This window comes from Phyllobates terribilis, unplaced genomic scaffold (assembly GCF_046119375.1).
Source record: "Phyllobates terribilis strain yellow unplaced genomic scaffold, ASM4611937v1 Scaffold_17__1_contigs__length_24005725, whole genome shotgun sequence".
NCBI lineage: Eukaryota > Metazoa > Chordata > Amphibia > Anura > Dendrobatidae > Phyllobates > Phyllobates terribilis.
Window position 1 is genome coordinate 8215972 of NW_027362777.1, and position 13436 is coordinate 8229407.

The 13436-nt window shown below is 41.3% G+C and overlaps 1 protein-coding gene across 1 annotated transcript in view; it reads right to left on the reverse strand.

The window, feature by feature from the left end:
• Nucleotides 1-9124: 9124 nt before the first annotated feature.
• Nucleotides 9125-13436, reverse strand: part of LOC141176053 (uncharacterized) — a 49981-nt gene continuing 45669 nt past the window's right edge. Inside the window, exon 13 of the mRNA XM_073660033.1 lies at nt 9125-12937. Within this exon, the coding sequence (XP_073516134.1) occupies nt 11496-12937 (1442 nt within the window). The 3' untranslated portion in view covers nt 9125-11495. The remainder of the gene's footprint in view (nt 12938-13436) is intronic.

Genomic DNA, 13436 nt, shown 5'->3' on the forward strand with positions numbered 1-13436 from the left:
AATAAACTGGGAATTCATTTATTTTCCTGTGCCTACCACCCTGAAAACAATGGTCAGACAGAAAGGACTAATCAATCTCAAATTTTAAGGTGTTTTGTTGCAGCTCAGTGTTTTGTTGCGACTTCATTCTTACTTCTTGCTGAGTTTGTCTTTAAGGCCACCGCCCCACTATTAGTATTTGGTCAGTATTTTTTCTCAGGAGTGGGAGCCAAAACCAGAGGTGGGTGATAAATGCAGAATTGGTGACTTGTTTCTATTAGACCGTTTCTCTGATTGTTCCTCACCTGGTTTTGGCTCCCACTCCCGAGGAAAAATACTGACCAAATACTGACAGTGAAGCCATGGCCTAACAGTCGGATCAGTCAGTCTGCTGGAACCTTGCCGTTTTATTGTAATTATGGTGATCATCCCCATTTTTTTTAAATTTTCCTTCCTTTTCCTGTTTGCCCGAATGGCCATTTCTCCACCCATAATAAGTGCTCCCTAGTCCTTAGTATCGTCTTTGGAAGGAATAAGTCAGCTAAAGATAGTCATCATCATGCTCTCCAGAGACCCCCGAGCATCCCCAAGGAATAATCGTAAATCATCGGCAAACAGTGCCACCTTCTCTTCCTTGGTCCCATATTTAAATCCATTTATCTCAGACATTTTACTAATTGCTGCCACAAGAGGTTCAGTTGCTATTGAAAACAATAAGAGAGACAGGGGGCACCCTTGTCTTGTACCTCTGTGCAACAAAAATCGATTAGCCTTAGAGCCATTCGATCTTATTTTGGCCTTTGAGTCTGAATAAAGCAATTGCACCCATTATATAAATTTGTCACCAAAGCCAATCTGCTGCAATGTAGCTCACAAATATCGCCATTCTACACTGTCAAAGGCCTTAGCTGCATCCAAAGACAGGATCCCCCTATGACCAATATTATCAGTCCTTGCTTGTATATCAATATAAAGCCTTCTGAGATCGCTGTGGACTTATTTGACATAAACCCAGATTGATCGGGGTGTATTATTGAAATTACTTTTGAAAGTCTGTTAGCAAGAAGTTAAAGGAGAGATGAGTCTATAGGATGCCAGCAAGCTGGGGGCCTTGCCTTCTTTAGGTAACACTTTAATTATGGCTTTGTGCATGGGCGTGGCAATGATCCCCCTTCGAATTGCATACCTCCAATAATATTGGTAGTAATACTTCCTTATATCTCTTATCTACTTCCACTGGAAGACCGTCCATTCCCGGTGCTTTATCGTTGGTCATTGAGCTCTGTGCACATTCTAGCTCTTCTACATCAAAGCGATTCATCTAATAAATTGCGAGAGTCTTAAGGAAAGGACGGGGAGCTGAGCCTTTATCTAGGAAGGTCTGGGTCTGTTCTTCTGAGGGTTGAAACTGAGAAGTATACAGCTTTGCAAAATATTCCTCCAACACTTTCAATATGTCCACTGTGGACTCTACCACATTACCCTCCCTAGTCTGCAGACTGGATATAAAGGCGGAGTCCCTGTGGGTGACAGCTATCACAGATATAAGTGACCTGCTTTATCCCCCTCTTCACAATATTGCATCTTGTGAAACATCTTCTTCCTTCCTGCAGCTGCAATGTTCCCTGATCCAGCAGGTCCTGAGCTGGTTTCAGCCTGTTTTGCGCAGCCGGCGTTGGATCTGTAATCATCGCACTCTCTGCATCTCCCAATTCCTGAAACACCAATTGATCCTGCTGCTTAGTCCAGGATTCAGCTGCTGAGATTTCTGTTATAAATATTCCTCTAAGGTCGGCCTTCATGGCTTCCCATACATAGAAAATAGAAGTTGTATTTTTAATAACACAAGATTCTCCTTTAGTTTCCCTTCAATTTTCCCCTCAAGATCCATAACTTGCAACTAAAAGGGGTTAATTTCCCTTTGGGTCTGTACTGCATTGGGGGATTAAGCTTAGGGAGACACAGAGGAGAATGATGGGATAGCGCTCTGGGCAGGAGCTGATGTCAGATATAAGACCCTGCAACCGTTCATTTACAAGAGCCAAATCCATTCTCCACAAAGAGGAGAATGTGGACGAGAAGCAGGAGTATTGGTATACATTAGGATGACGGGATCTCCAAAGAGCAATTACGGATGTCTCCTTAAAGGGGTGATGCCAACATTGAACATATAGGTAATCCTGTGGACATCATGTAAAGAAAAGCTTTTGTAAATTAAACCTATTATAAATGATGCCACATTCAAAATATATGTCCCTCTGATGGTCAGTATGGCGCCCCCTAGTGATAGCATTACTGGTATCTATATCCGTCCTTATAGCCATCTCTAGAGGCCGAGCATGCATGGTGCCCTTTCCCATGCAGGTTGGATCCCTCCACCCGTCAGCCTGCCGGATCTCATCCAGCTGATTAACAGCCGCTGTGAAGTGTGAAGTCCCTGCGCTGCTGGAAGTCCCTGCGCCTCTGCTGTCCTCACTCAGGTGTTTTCTATCGATGGCGGCAGCTGGAAAACAGCTGAGTGTTGGCGCTGATCCTGATAATACATAGAGGAAGGCACAGACTCTAGAACTAGATGGACTTAGTCTTCCTTCAACCTTAAAAACCATGTTACTATTGTCCTCCCACAGACATACAGGACAGGTCACCAGCAATTCTGACTCCAGCACAGGGATGTCTCAGACCTTCCCTGCAGTCAATGAGTGACGTGAATATTGATAAGCCACATGTAAAGCCAGGGCCGGGCAAAGTGCAGAATGTGAACACAGGCAGAGGACAGCACCTCTCTCAGGGACACAGATAACAATAGGAAACAACTTTACATCACATCTACGTCCCCTAAACTGTCTCATTCAGTAATAGTGACTGCGGACACGGGATTACAAAGTCTGTGATGGCAATAGAGAGGACCAGTATACGAGGAGTCCTACACTGCCATTTATGAAGACGGAATCCATATCACCTAATCAATCATATAGTGAGTTTCATTCAAATAGCGTTTACTGTCATTTGCCTGTGGATGAAGAAAGCGATAATTCTGAAGACGCTTCCTCAGATCCTGATAAGAAAATAAAGGATGAAATCCTTAAATTTGTATCAAAAAGTCCCAGTGAATACACCGATGTCTCATCTTATGCAAAACACGTACTAGATAACCAGACCGCACGTGTACTTATGTATATTTTATTCTTTAGGATTCTTTATTCTCCCTCCCCCCCTTTCCCCTATTTTCTTTAAGCTTTTAGTATGGTATATACAGGTGCATCTCACTAAATTAAAATAACATCAAAAAGTTTATTTATTTCAGTTCTTCAATACAAAAAGTGGAACTCATATATTATATAGAGTCATTACACACAGAGTGATCTATTATATAGAGTCATTACACACAGAGGGATCTATTATATAGTCATTACACACAGTGATCTATTATATAGAGTCATTACACACAGAGGGATCTATTATATAGTCAGTACACACAGAGTGATCTATTATATAGAGTCATTACACACAGAGGGATCTATTATATAGAGTCATTACACACAGAGGGATCTATTATATAGAGTCATTACACAGAGGGATCTATTATATAGAGTCATTACACACAGAGAGATCTATTTCAAGTGTTTATTTCTGTTAAGGTTGATGATTATGGCTTACAGCCAATGAAAACACTAAAGTCATTATCTCAGTAAATTAGAATACTCTATAACAACAGCCTGAAAAATGTTTTTAAAATCCGAAATGTTGTCCTACTGAAATGTATGTTCAGTAAATGCCCTCAATACTTGGTCAGGGCTCCTTTTGCATCAATTACTGCATCAATGCGGCAATGTGGCATGGAGGCGATCAGCCTGTGGCACTGCTGAGGGGTTATGGAAGCCCAGGTTGCTCTGATAGCAGCCTTGAGCTCGTCTGCATTTTTGGGTCTGGTGTCTCTTATCTTCCTCTTGACAATATCCCATAGATTCTCTATGGGGTTAAGGTCAGGTGAGTTTGCTGGCCCATCAAGCACAGTGATACTTTTGGCAGTGTGGACAGGTGCCAAGTCCTGCTGGAGAATGAAATTTCCATCTCCAAAAAGCTTGTCGGAAGCATAAATTAGGAGCTTTTCTATATAGTATATAAACACCACCATAGGTCACAGGCACCTATATAAACATTGCCATAGGTAACAGGCACCTACACATGTTGTCAAAATTGTTGGTACCCCTCGTTTAATGAAAGAAAAACCCACAATGGTCACAGAAATAACTTGAATCTGACAAAAGTAATAAATACATTAAAAATCTTTGAAAATGAACAAATGAAAGCCAGTCATTGCTTTTCTGCTTCCACAGAATTTAAAAAAAAATTAAACTCATGAAATAGGCCTGGAAAGAAATGATGGTACCCCTGAAAATAATGTGACAAAAGGGACATGTTAAAACAAGTTGTGTCCACTAATTAGCATCACAGGTGTCTACAATCTTGTAATCAGTCAGTGGGGCTGTATATAGGGCTACAGATACTCACTGTGCTGTTTGGTGACATGGTGTGTAACACACTCAACATGGACCAGAGGAAGCAAAGGAAAGAGTTGTCTCAGGAGATTAGAAAGAAAATTATAGACAAGCATGTTAAAAGTTAAAGGTAAAGGTTATCAGACCATCTCCAAGCAGCTTGATGTTTCTGTGACTACAGTTGCACATATTATTCAGAAATTTAAGATCCATGGGACTGTAGCCAACCTCCCTGGATGTGGCCGCAGGAGGAAAATTGATGACAAATCAAAGAGACGGATAATAGGAATGGTAAAAAAAAGCCCAGGATTAATCTCTTTAGAAGTTAAGGTGAACTTCAAGCTCAAGGAACATCAGTGTCAAATCGCCCCATCCGTCGTTATTTTATCCAAAGTGGACTTCATGGGAGACGACCAAGGAGAACACCATTGTTGGAAAAAAATCATAAAAAAGCCAGACTGGAATTTGCCAAACTACATGTAGACAAGTCACAAAGCTTTTGGGAGAATGTCCTATGGACAGATGAGACAAAAATGGAAGTTTTTGGCAAGGCATATCAGCTCTATGTTCACAGACCGAAAGATTAGGCATATCAAGAAAAGAACACTCCCTACTGTGAAACATAGTTGAGGCTCGATTATGTTCTGGGGCTGCTTTGCTACATCTGGCACAGGGTGTCTTGAATCTGTGCAGGGTACAATGAAATCTCAAGACTATCAAGGGATTCTATATAGAAATGTGCTGCCCAGTGTCAGAAAGCTTGGTCTCAGTCGCAGGTCATCGGTCGTGCAACAGGATAATGACCAAAAACACACAGCTAAAAACACCCAAGAATGGCTAAGAGGAAAACATTGGACTATTCTGAAGTGGCCTTCTATGAGCCCTGACCTAAATCCTATTGAGCATCTTTGGAAAGAGCTGAAACATGCCGTCTGGAAAAGGCAACCTTCAAACACGAGACAACTGGAGAGGTTTTCTCATGAGGAGTGGGCCAAAATACCTGTCGAGAGGTGCAGAAGTCTCCTTGACAGTTACAGGAATCGTTTGATTGCAGTGATTGCCTCAAAAGGTTGTTCAACAAAATATTAAGTTAAGAGTACCATCATTTCTGTCCAGGCCTATTTCATAAGTTACATTTTTTTAAAATTGTGTGGAAGCAGGGTTGATAAGCAATGTCTGACTTTCATTTGTTCATTTTCATAGATTTTTAATTTATTACTACTTTTGTCAGATTCAAGTTATTTCTGTGACAATTGTGGGATTTTCTTTCATTAAACAAGGTTTACCAACAATTTTGACCACATGTGTATATAAACACCGCCATAGGTAACAGGCACCTATATAAACACTGCCATAGGTAACAGGCACGGTCAGGGATCACCCACAGGGACGACAACGGGGAGATCACGCAATATCACACCGTGCCGTCACGCTATCAGTGTTTCATCCGGAATCGCGAGCACACGATCCAAACTACTCACTCCTTGGGCATCGGCGAGCACACAGAGAGCGTATGGCGTCACACCTCCGAATTCCAGCTCCAGGATTATGGGTGTACGCCCCGCACGGTTGCTGCTGGCTGCATGATAGACTGATTATTAACATCAAAATCACACAAAAATCATCAATGGAAATCAAATTTATTAATCAATGGAGGCCTGGATTTGGAGTCACCCCCAAAATTAAAGTGGAAAAACACACTACAGGCTGATCCAACTTTGATGTTATGTCCTTAAAACAAGTCAAAATGAGGCTCAGTATTGTGTGTGGCCTCCATGTGCCTGTATGACCTCCCTACAATACCTGGGCATGCTCCTGATGAGGCTGCGGATGGTCTCCTGTGGGATCACCTCCCAGACCTGGACTAAAGCATCCGCTAACTCCTTGACAGTCTGTAGTGCAACGTGACGTTGGTGGATGGAGCGAGACATGATGTCCCAGATGTGCTCAATCGGATTCAGGTCTGGGGAACGGGCGGGCCAGTCCATAGCTTCAATGCCTTCATCTTGCAGGAACTGCTGACACACTCCAGCCACATGAGGTCTGGCATTGTCCTGCATTAAGAGGAACGCAGGGCCAACCGCACCAGTATATGGTCTCACAAGGGGTCTGAGGATCTCATCTCGGTACCAAATGGCAGTCAGGCTACCTCTGGCGAGCACATGGAGGGCTGTGTGGCCCTCCAAAGAAATGCCGCCTCACACCATTACTGACCCACTGCCAAACCGGTCATGCTGAAGGATGTTGCAAGCAGCAGATCGCTCTCCACGGAATCTCCAGACTCTGTCACGTCTGTCACATGTGCTCAGTGTGAACCTGCTTTCATCTGCGAAGAGCACAGGGCACCAGTGGCGACTTTGCCAATCCTGGTGTTCTGTGGCAAATGCCAAGCGTCCTGCACGGTGTTGGGCTGTGAGCACAACCCCCATCTGTGGACGTCAGGCCCTCATACCACCTTCCTGGAGTCGGTTTCTAACCATTTGTGCAGACACATGCACATTTGTGGCCTGCTGGAGGTCATTTTGCAGGGCTCTGGCAGTGCTCCTTCTGTTCCTCCTTGCACAAAGGCGGAGGTAGCGGTCTTGCTGCTGGGTTGTTGCCCTCCTTGGGCCTCCTCCACATCTCCTGGTGTACTGGCCTGTCTCCTGGTAGCGCCTCCAGCCTCTGGACACTACGCTGACAGACACAGCAAACCTTCTAGCCACAGCTCGCATTGATGTGCCATTCTGGATGAGCTGCACTATCTGAGCAACTTCTGGTTGTAGAGTCCATCTCATGCTACCACGAGTGTGAAAGCACAACCAACATTCAAAAGTGACCAAAACATCAGCCAGAAAGCATCGGTCCTGAGATGTGGTCTGTGTTCCCCACCTGCAGTACCACTCCTTTATTGAGGGTGTCTTGATAATTGCTAATAATTTCCATCTATTGTCTATTCCATTTGCACAGCAGCATGTGAAATTGATTGTCAATCAGTGTTGCTTCCTAAGTGGACAGTTTGATTTCACAGAAGTTTGATTTATTTGGAGTTATATTCTGTTGTTTAAGTGTTCCCTTTATTTTTTTGAGCAGTGTATAATGCAGGCCTGGGCGGACGCCTGCGTTTTGGTAGCGTATGTGGCTTTGGGGGAGGGAACGATTACAGGACAAAAGAAACAGAACACTGCGACGATTCAATATAGGTGGAGAAGGGGCTCCTCAGCTTGATTTGAGCATTATCGAACACGACCAGGTGTTTATAATCCTTATACCACCCTGGCAATGAGTGCTCTTGTATTGTCCATGTGTTCTCTTATACCTAAGGGGAGATATGTCCACACGCCCCCTTTGGTGACATCATGTGGGCCGGTCTCCAGCCTGTACATTTTTATTAAAAATGCTAACTTCTGCAATAACTCATCGCTCGTTGATCCCAGAAGCCCAAAAGTGATATCATATTTTCTATTATGATTTTACATTCATTTACAGACTACACATCGCATAGCTGCAGTCTGCTATTCTGGTGTTTTTGCGCTACATCGCCCTGATTTTGCTTACAGCCATGGAAAACTATGGATACATTCCTGGGCTGTTGCTATCAATAAAAATATGGGTCCCGCTAGAATTATGGAACATACAATATTTCATATCGGAGACAAAGTGGCTGGAGGTTTCTTTTTTAAGTTGGGGGAAAGCAAACCTTCCCCATCACACACAAATTACTGTGATCTTGACACTAATTGCATCCTAAGTAGCTTGGTGGCACCTCTTGGCTGCCAGTTGTTTGTATAAGCTATTTTGGCTGTGGGTGATAATTTGCAGGAATACATTGTAGATTGTCATCTCTGGACTGTGTTAATTGGGGCTTTTGTGCTGAGAAAAAGGGGAATAAGGGAGGGGGTGAACATCTATGTCAGGCAAATATGGAAGAAAATTTTCCTGACAATATTTCCCCGACAGGCACCTATATAAACACCGCCATAGGTAACAGGCACCATCTCTGATGAAGGCGGTCGTAACCGCTGAAACGCGTAAGAACTGTACTCACTCCGGAATTCATTGCCTGAGTGATGTCACTTACCTGCAAAGGCGGCAGCGCGATATACGGTGGCCAGACGGCACCGCATTCATATCGCTCAGCTCCTTCTCCACCACGTGGATTGTAGATACATACACCACACGAGTGCACCTAAGATTGGGACACACAATCCAGTACCCGGCATAACAGGATGTACTTTTTCTGGCATTTTGCCAGGATCTTGATTGAGCATAGTGCAACACTCTGCAGAATATTTGCCAGGATCTCTATTGAGCAGAATGTAACGCTCTGCAGGGCAGTTAATTTAGGAGAGAACAAAAGGATCATCATTCGGATATATCCATAATTTTCATATGGCACAGATCATTAGTGTCAGAAGATAACAAAAGGTAGGAAACACTGTTTTTGGAACCTTTACCTATATATTATATTGGTTTATATTCATATGAAATACTGCAATTATTTCTATATTTTTCAGTTTTGCATTTACTTCTTACCGCATCTCTAACTTTTTACATTGAAATCACAGATATATTCCTTTAATAATTTTTATTCCCACTTATCAGTTTTTAATTAATCCTTGGATCAACCCCTCCCCCCTTTTTTATTTATTCCTTTTTTATCTAGATTTATGAACTAATTAATTGAGATTTTAACATGATTAATAATATTCCAGGATCAACAAATGACAGATGATCTCTTTTAATCAATTTTAATCAATTATCTATTTATTTTAAAATAGTTTTTGCAATGAGCAGTTATTCATTTATTTTTGAGATATTCAGCGCGTTTTTCACAATTCATATATACAAAAAGCTCATATTCGATTGGCTGCATATACAACACATTTTTTTGGTATCATTGGATATATTTTAAGTATAGATTAAAGCTTGGCACTTAGCCCTTCACTTAGTATAGTTTATCACAAAGATGTGACAATAATCTATTTATTCCTAACAGCTCAGTACACATGAAATGCTTTCCAATACACATTGTAAGCGTTTGATCCATTCTCCTTCGTTTAATACATCTTATTATATGATGCCGCCCACCCATTTTCCCTTCATCTCTTCTTGTTTCTCACATCCACCATCCTGTTTCACCTGACAACCTTCTTTGTATTGCTGCTTGCCTCTGACTCGGAACGCTTGTCGACCGCAATCCTCTGGTGCGGCTTGGAAGATCAGCCGACGTTCCTGTGTGTTATACTATTCATCTTATTTAAACCGAAGTATGTATCGACTTACTTTAGAGTCCACCTCACTCATCTAATCATCAGGCGTATCTGACGTTTCCTTTTCTCGAATATGCCATTCAGCTCCCACACTAGAAGCTCTCCTTTGGTAATGATCACAAGCTCTATTTGGAGCACCAGAAAAGCCGCGCTCTAAAACCACTAAGCACACACTCATTATTTCTCCCCACCTACTGGTTAACATTATATTCTCTTTTTTAATAATTATTTTTCTAATGTCATATAGAATAATTGTGCCAAATATTGTTAGAGACTAAGTATAAACCATTGGGATATCATGCCCCCTTTTTCCCCCTTTCATAATGAACCAATTTTGCAGCTCTATTCTGATCATTGAAACTCTTGGGTGGCCTTCAGCACTGTTAAACCACATTCATACTCCAATAAATCAATCGAGCACCAGTTCGCATCTCATTTAGGAATACACACATAACAAATTATTTTTTTTACTCAAATGGTATGAACATTTCTTTTTCAGCTGTTTTTATTAATATACTATATTATGTTTTAATGCAATAAATATATGCAATATTTTTCTGTCTTTAACACTTCAACCGACCTCTTTTTAATGTATTTACATATGAAATTGACACATCATGTGTCCCCCCTGTTTGGTGTTTTTTTTCAAAAAGCATATAAAACTCAAGTTACACATGGTACCTATTAGGTTATGTCCTGAGGTTGTGTATGACTTCGAAACGCGTTAACTTTTTAACCTGTACATATACAGTACAGCCCAAAAGTTTGGACACACCTCATTTAAAGAAGACTACCGCTTGAAGCTCATCAAGAAAATGCCAAGAGTGTGCAAAGCAGTCATCAAAGCAAAAGGTGGCTACTTTGAAGAACCTAGAATACAAGACATATTTTCAGTTGTTTCACACTTTTTTGTTAAGTATATAATTCCACATGTGTTAATTCATAGTTTTGATGCCTTCAGTGTGAATGTACAATTTTCATAGTCATGAAAATACAGAAAAATCTTTAAATATGAAGTTGTGTCCAAACTTTTGGTCTGTACTGTACAACTGTTTGCAGTTTGTCAATAACATATATAGTTTCTCTCCCCATCGGAGTTGTTTTTGATGGTCAACAAAATACGATTTTCCAGAAAATCACTTTTCACACTCTAGGTATGATAATGACTAGTCTCTATGTGGGATTTTTGATGTTTAAAGGGGTTGTCCACTACTTTCACAATCCCTTTTCATTCTTAATGTTTGATCCTGTTAAAATAAAAACATTTACACAAACTTCCCAATCCAGCGCTGTCAGCATTCTCATTTCCGAGGCTCAAGTGAGGTTGTTGAGAGTCTTGCGCCCAATCAGTGCTGGCGTAACTGTCCCCACCTTCGAACAAATTGAACATTAAGAGGAAGTCGGAGAGCAGCTGCAGCCCTGGCTTCCTGTTGGTGTTCAACACATCCGAAAGCGGCGACAGTGAAGCCGATTGAATGCAGGGCTTGTGTGATGTAATGACCTCACATGAGCCCCGGGAATGCGAATCTCATCTCAACACTACTAGAACGGTGCTGACACGGAAAGTTATTATGAGTGTTTTTATTTTAACGAGGTCAAACATGAGGAATGACAAGAGACTGTCCTAGTAGTGGACAACTCCTTTAAGAAGGTACAATTTTCAGTTAAAACAATTCCAACATTCTGAACATGAAAGGGGCTTCTGACCTGTGTGACTTCTCTGACGTTTATTAAGAGTTTATTTCTGTGTAAAACATTTCACACATTAAGAACATGAAAAAGGCTTCTCCCCTGTGTGAATTCTTTGGTGACTAAAAAGAGATGATTTCTTCACAAAACATTTTCCACATTCTGAACAGGAAAAAGGCTTCTCCCCTGTGTGGGTTCTCTTGTGAATTACAAAATTTGATTTGTGGCTAAAACATTTCCCACATTCTGAACAGGAAAAAGGCTTCTGCCCTGTGTGAGTTCGCTGGTGCCTAATAAAACATGAATTATCGTTAAAACGTTTCCCACATTCTGAACAGGAAAAAGGCTTCTCCCCTGTGTGAGTTCTCTGGTGCTTAACCAAATCTGATTTACGGCTAAAACATTTTCCACATTCTGAACAGGAAAAAGGCTTCTCCTCTGTGTGAATTCTCTGGTGCTTAACCAAATTTGACTTCTGGCTAAAACATTTTCCACATTCTGAACAGGAAAAAGGCTTCTCCCCTGTGTGAGTTCTTTGGTGCTTAACCAAATCTGTTTTCTGGTTAAAACATTTTCCACATTCTGAACACAAAAAAGGTTTCTCCCCTGTGTGAGTTCTCTGGTGCTTAACAAGATCTGATTTATCTTTAAAACATTTCCCACATTCTGAACATGAAAAAGGCTTCTGCCCTGTGTGAGTTCGCTGGTGCTTAACAAAATATGAATTATCGTTAAAACGTTTCCCACATTCTGAACAGAAAAAAGGCTTCTCTCCTGTGTGGGTTCTCTGGTGAGTTACAAAACTTGATTTCTGGCTAAAACATTTCCCACATTCTGAACATGAATAAGGCTTTTCCCCTGTGTGAGTTAGCTTGTGCTTAACAAAATCTGATTTCTGGCTAAAACATTTTCCACATTCTGAACATAAAAAAGGCTTCTCCCTTGTGTGAATTCTCTCATGTCTAACAAGATTTGATTTCTGGCTAAAACATTTCCCACATTCTGAACAGGAAAAAGGCCGCTGCCCTGTGTGAGTTCTCTGGTGCTTAACAAAATTTGATTTGTGGCTGAAACACTTCGAACATTCTGAACATGAATAAGTCGTCTCACCTGTGTGAATTCTCTCATGCCTAACAAGATCTGATATCTGGTTAAAATATTTCCCACATTTGCAGCAAGAAAATCCCTTTTTTGCTTTATGAATTTTTTGAAGTTTAAGAAAACACTTTTCCAGGGGAAAATTATTCCCGTGTTCTGAATGTGAAAATGGCGTCTTTGCTTTAGGAGCAATTAGTTTTTTAATGCTTTTTTTGTGACTTTGATTTTCCTTAGTAGTTGGTAATGAATCAGAAGACAGGACTCGTTTCAAAGGATCAGATGACAGATCTTTGCTGTGAAGGATTGATGGTATATCTGGAGTAATGCCATTCACTTCAATTGTATCCTGTGGGATCTCAAAAACATCTGATTGAAAAATTGAAGATACCAGCTGTCGCTCTGATCTCCTGGTACAGTCATCTGCCAAGAAGAAAACTAATTATTTTTGAACAAAATATATCCTTGAATTTTAGATTTTTTTGAACATTTCTACTTAAACTCTCCGTAAAAATAGTAAGTTATGTAAAAATATGGAATGATTCACCAAGACAATGACAGTTCATAGTCTAATAAGAAACTGTGAAGATACTACTCAGTCTGGCAGTCAAAAACTGTGACTATAGACAAAAACACATTTACTGAAATGATCAAACTCAACAGTCTTCATTAGTGATGGGTGAGCACTAAAATGCTCGGGTGCACGATGCTCGGGTCGAGCACTTTGGAATACTCGGGTGCTCGACCCGAGCGACGAGCCCAATGTAAGTCTATGGGAAACTCGAGTATTTTACCGGCGGCATCCCCAGCGGTCAGCAGAGGGCCTAAAAATTGCCCAAATCGATGGGAACAGTGCTCAAATGACATGGGAACAGCATGCGGAAGACCCCTGGAAGCATTTCTGATTTCCAGGCCACTTCTG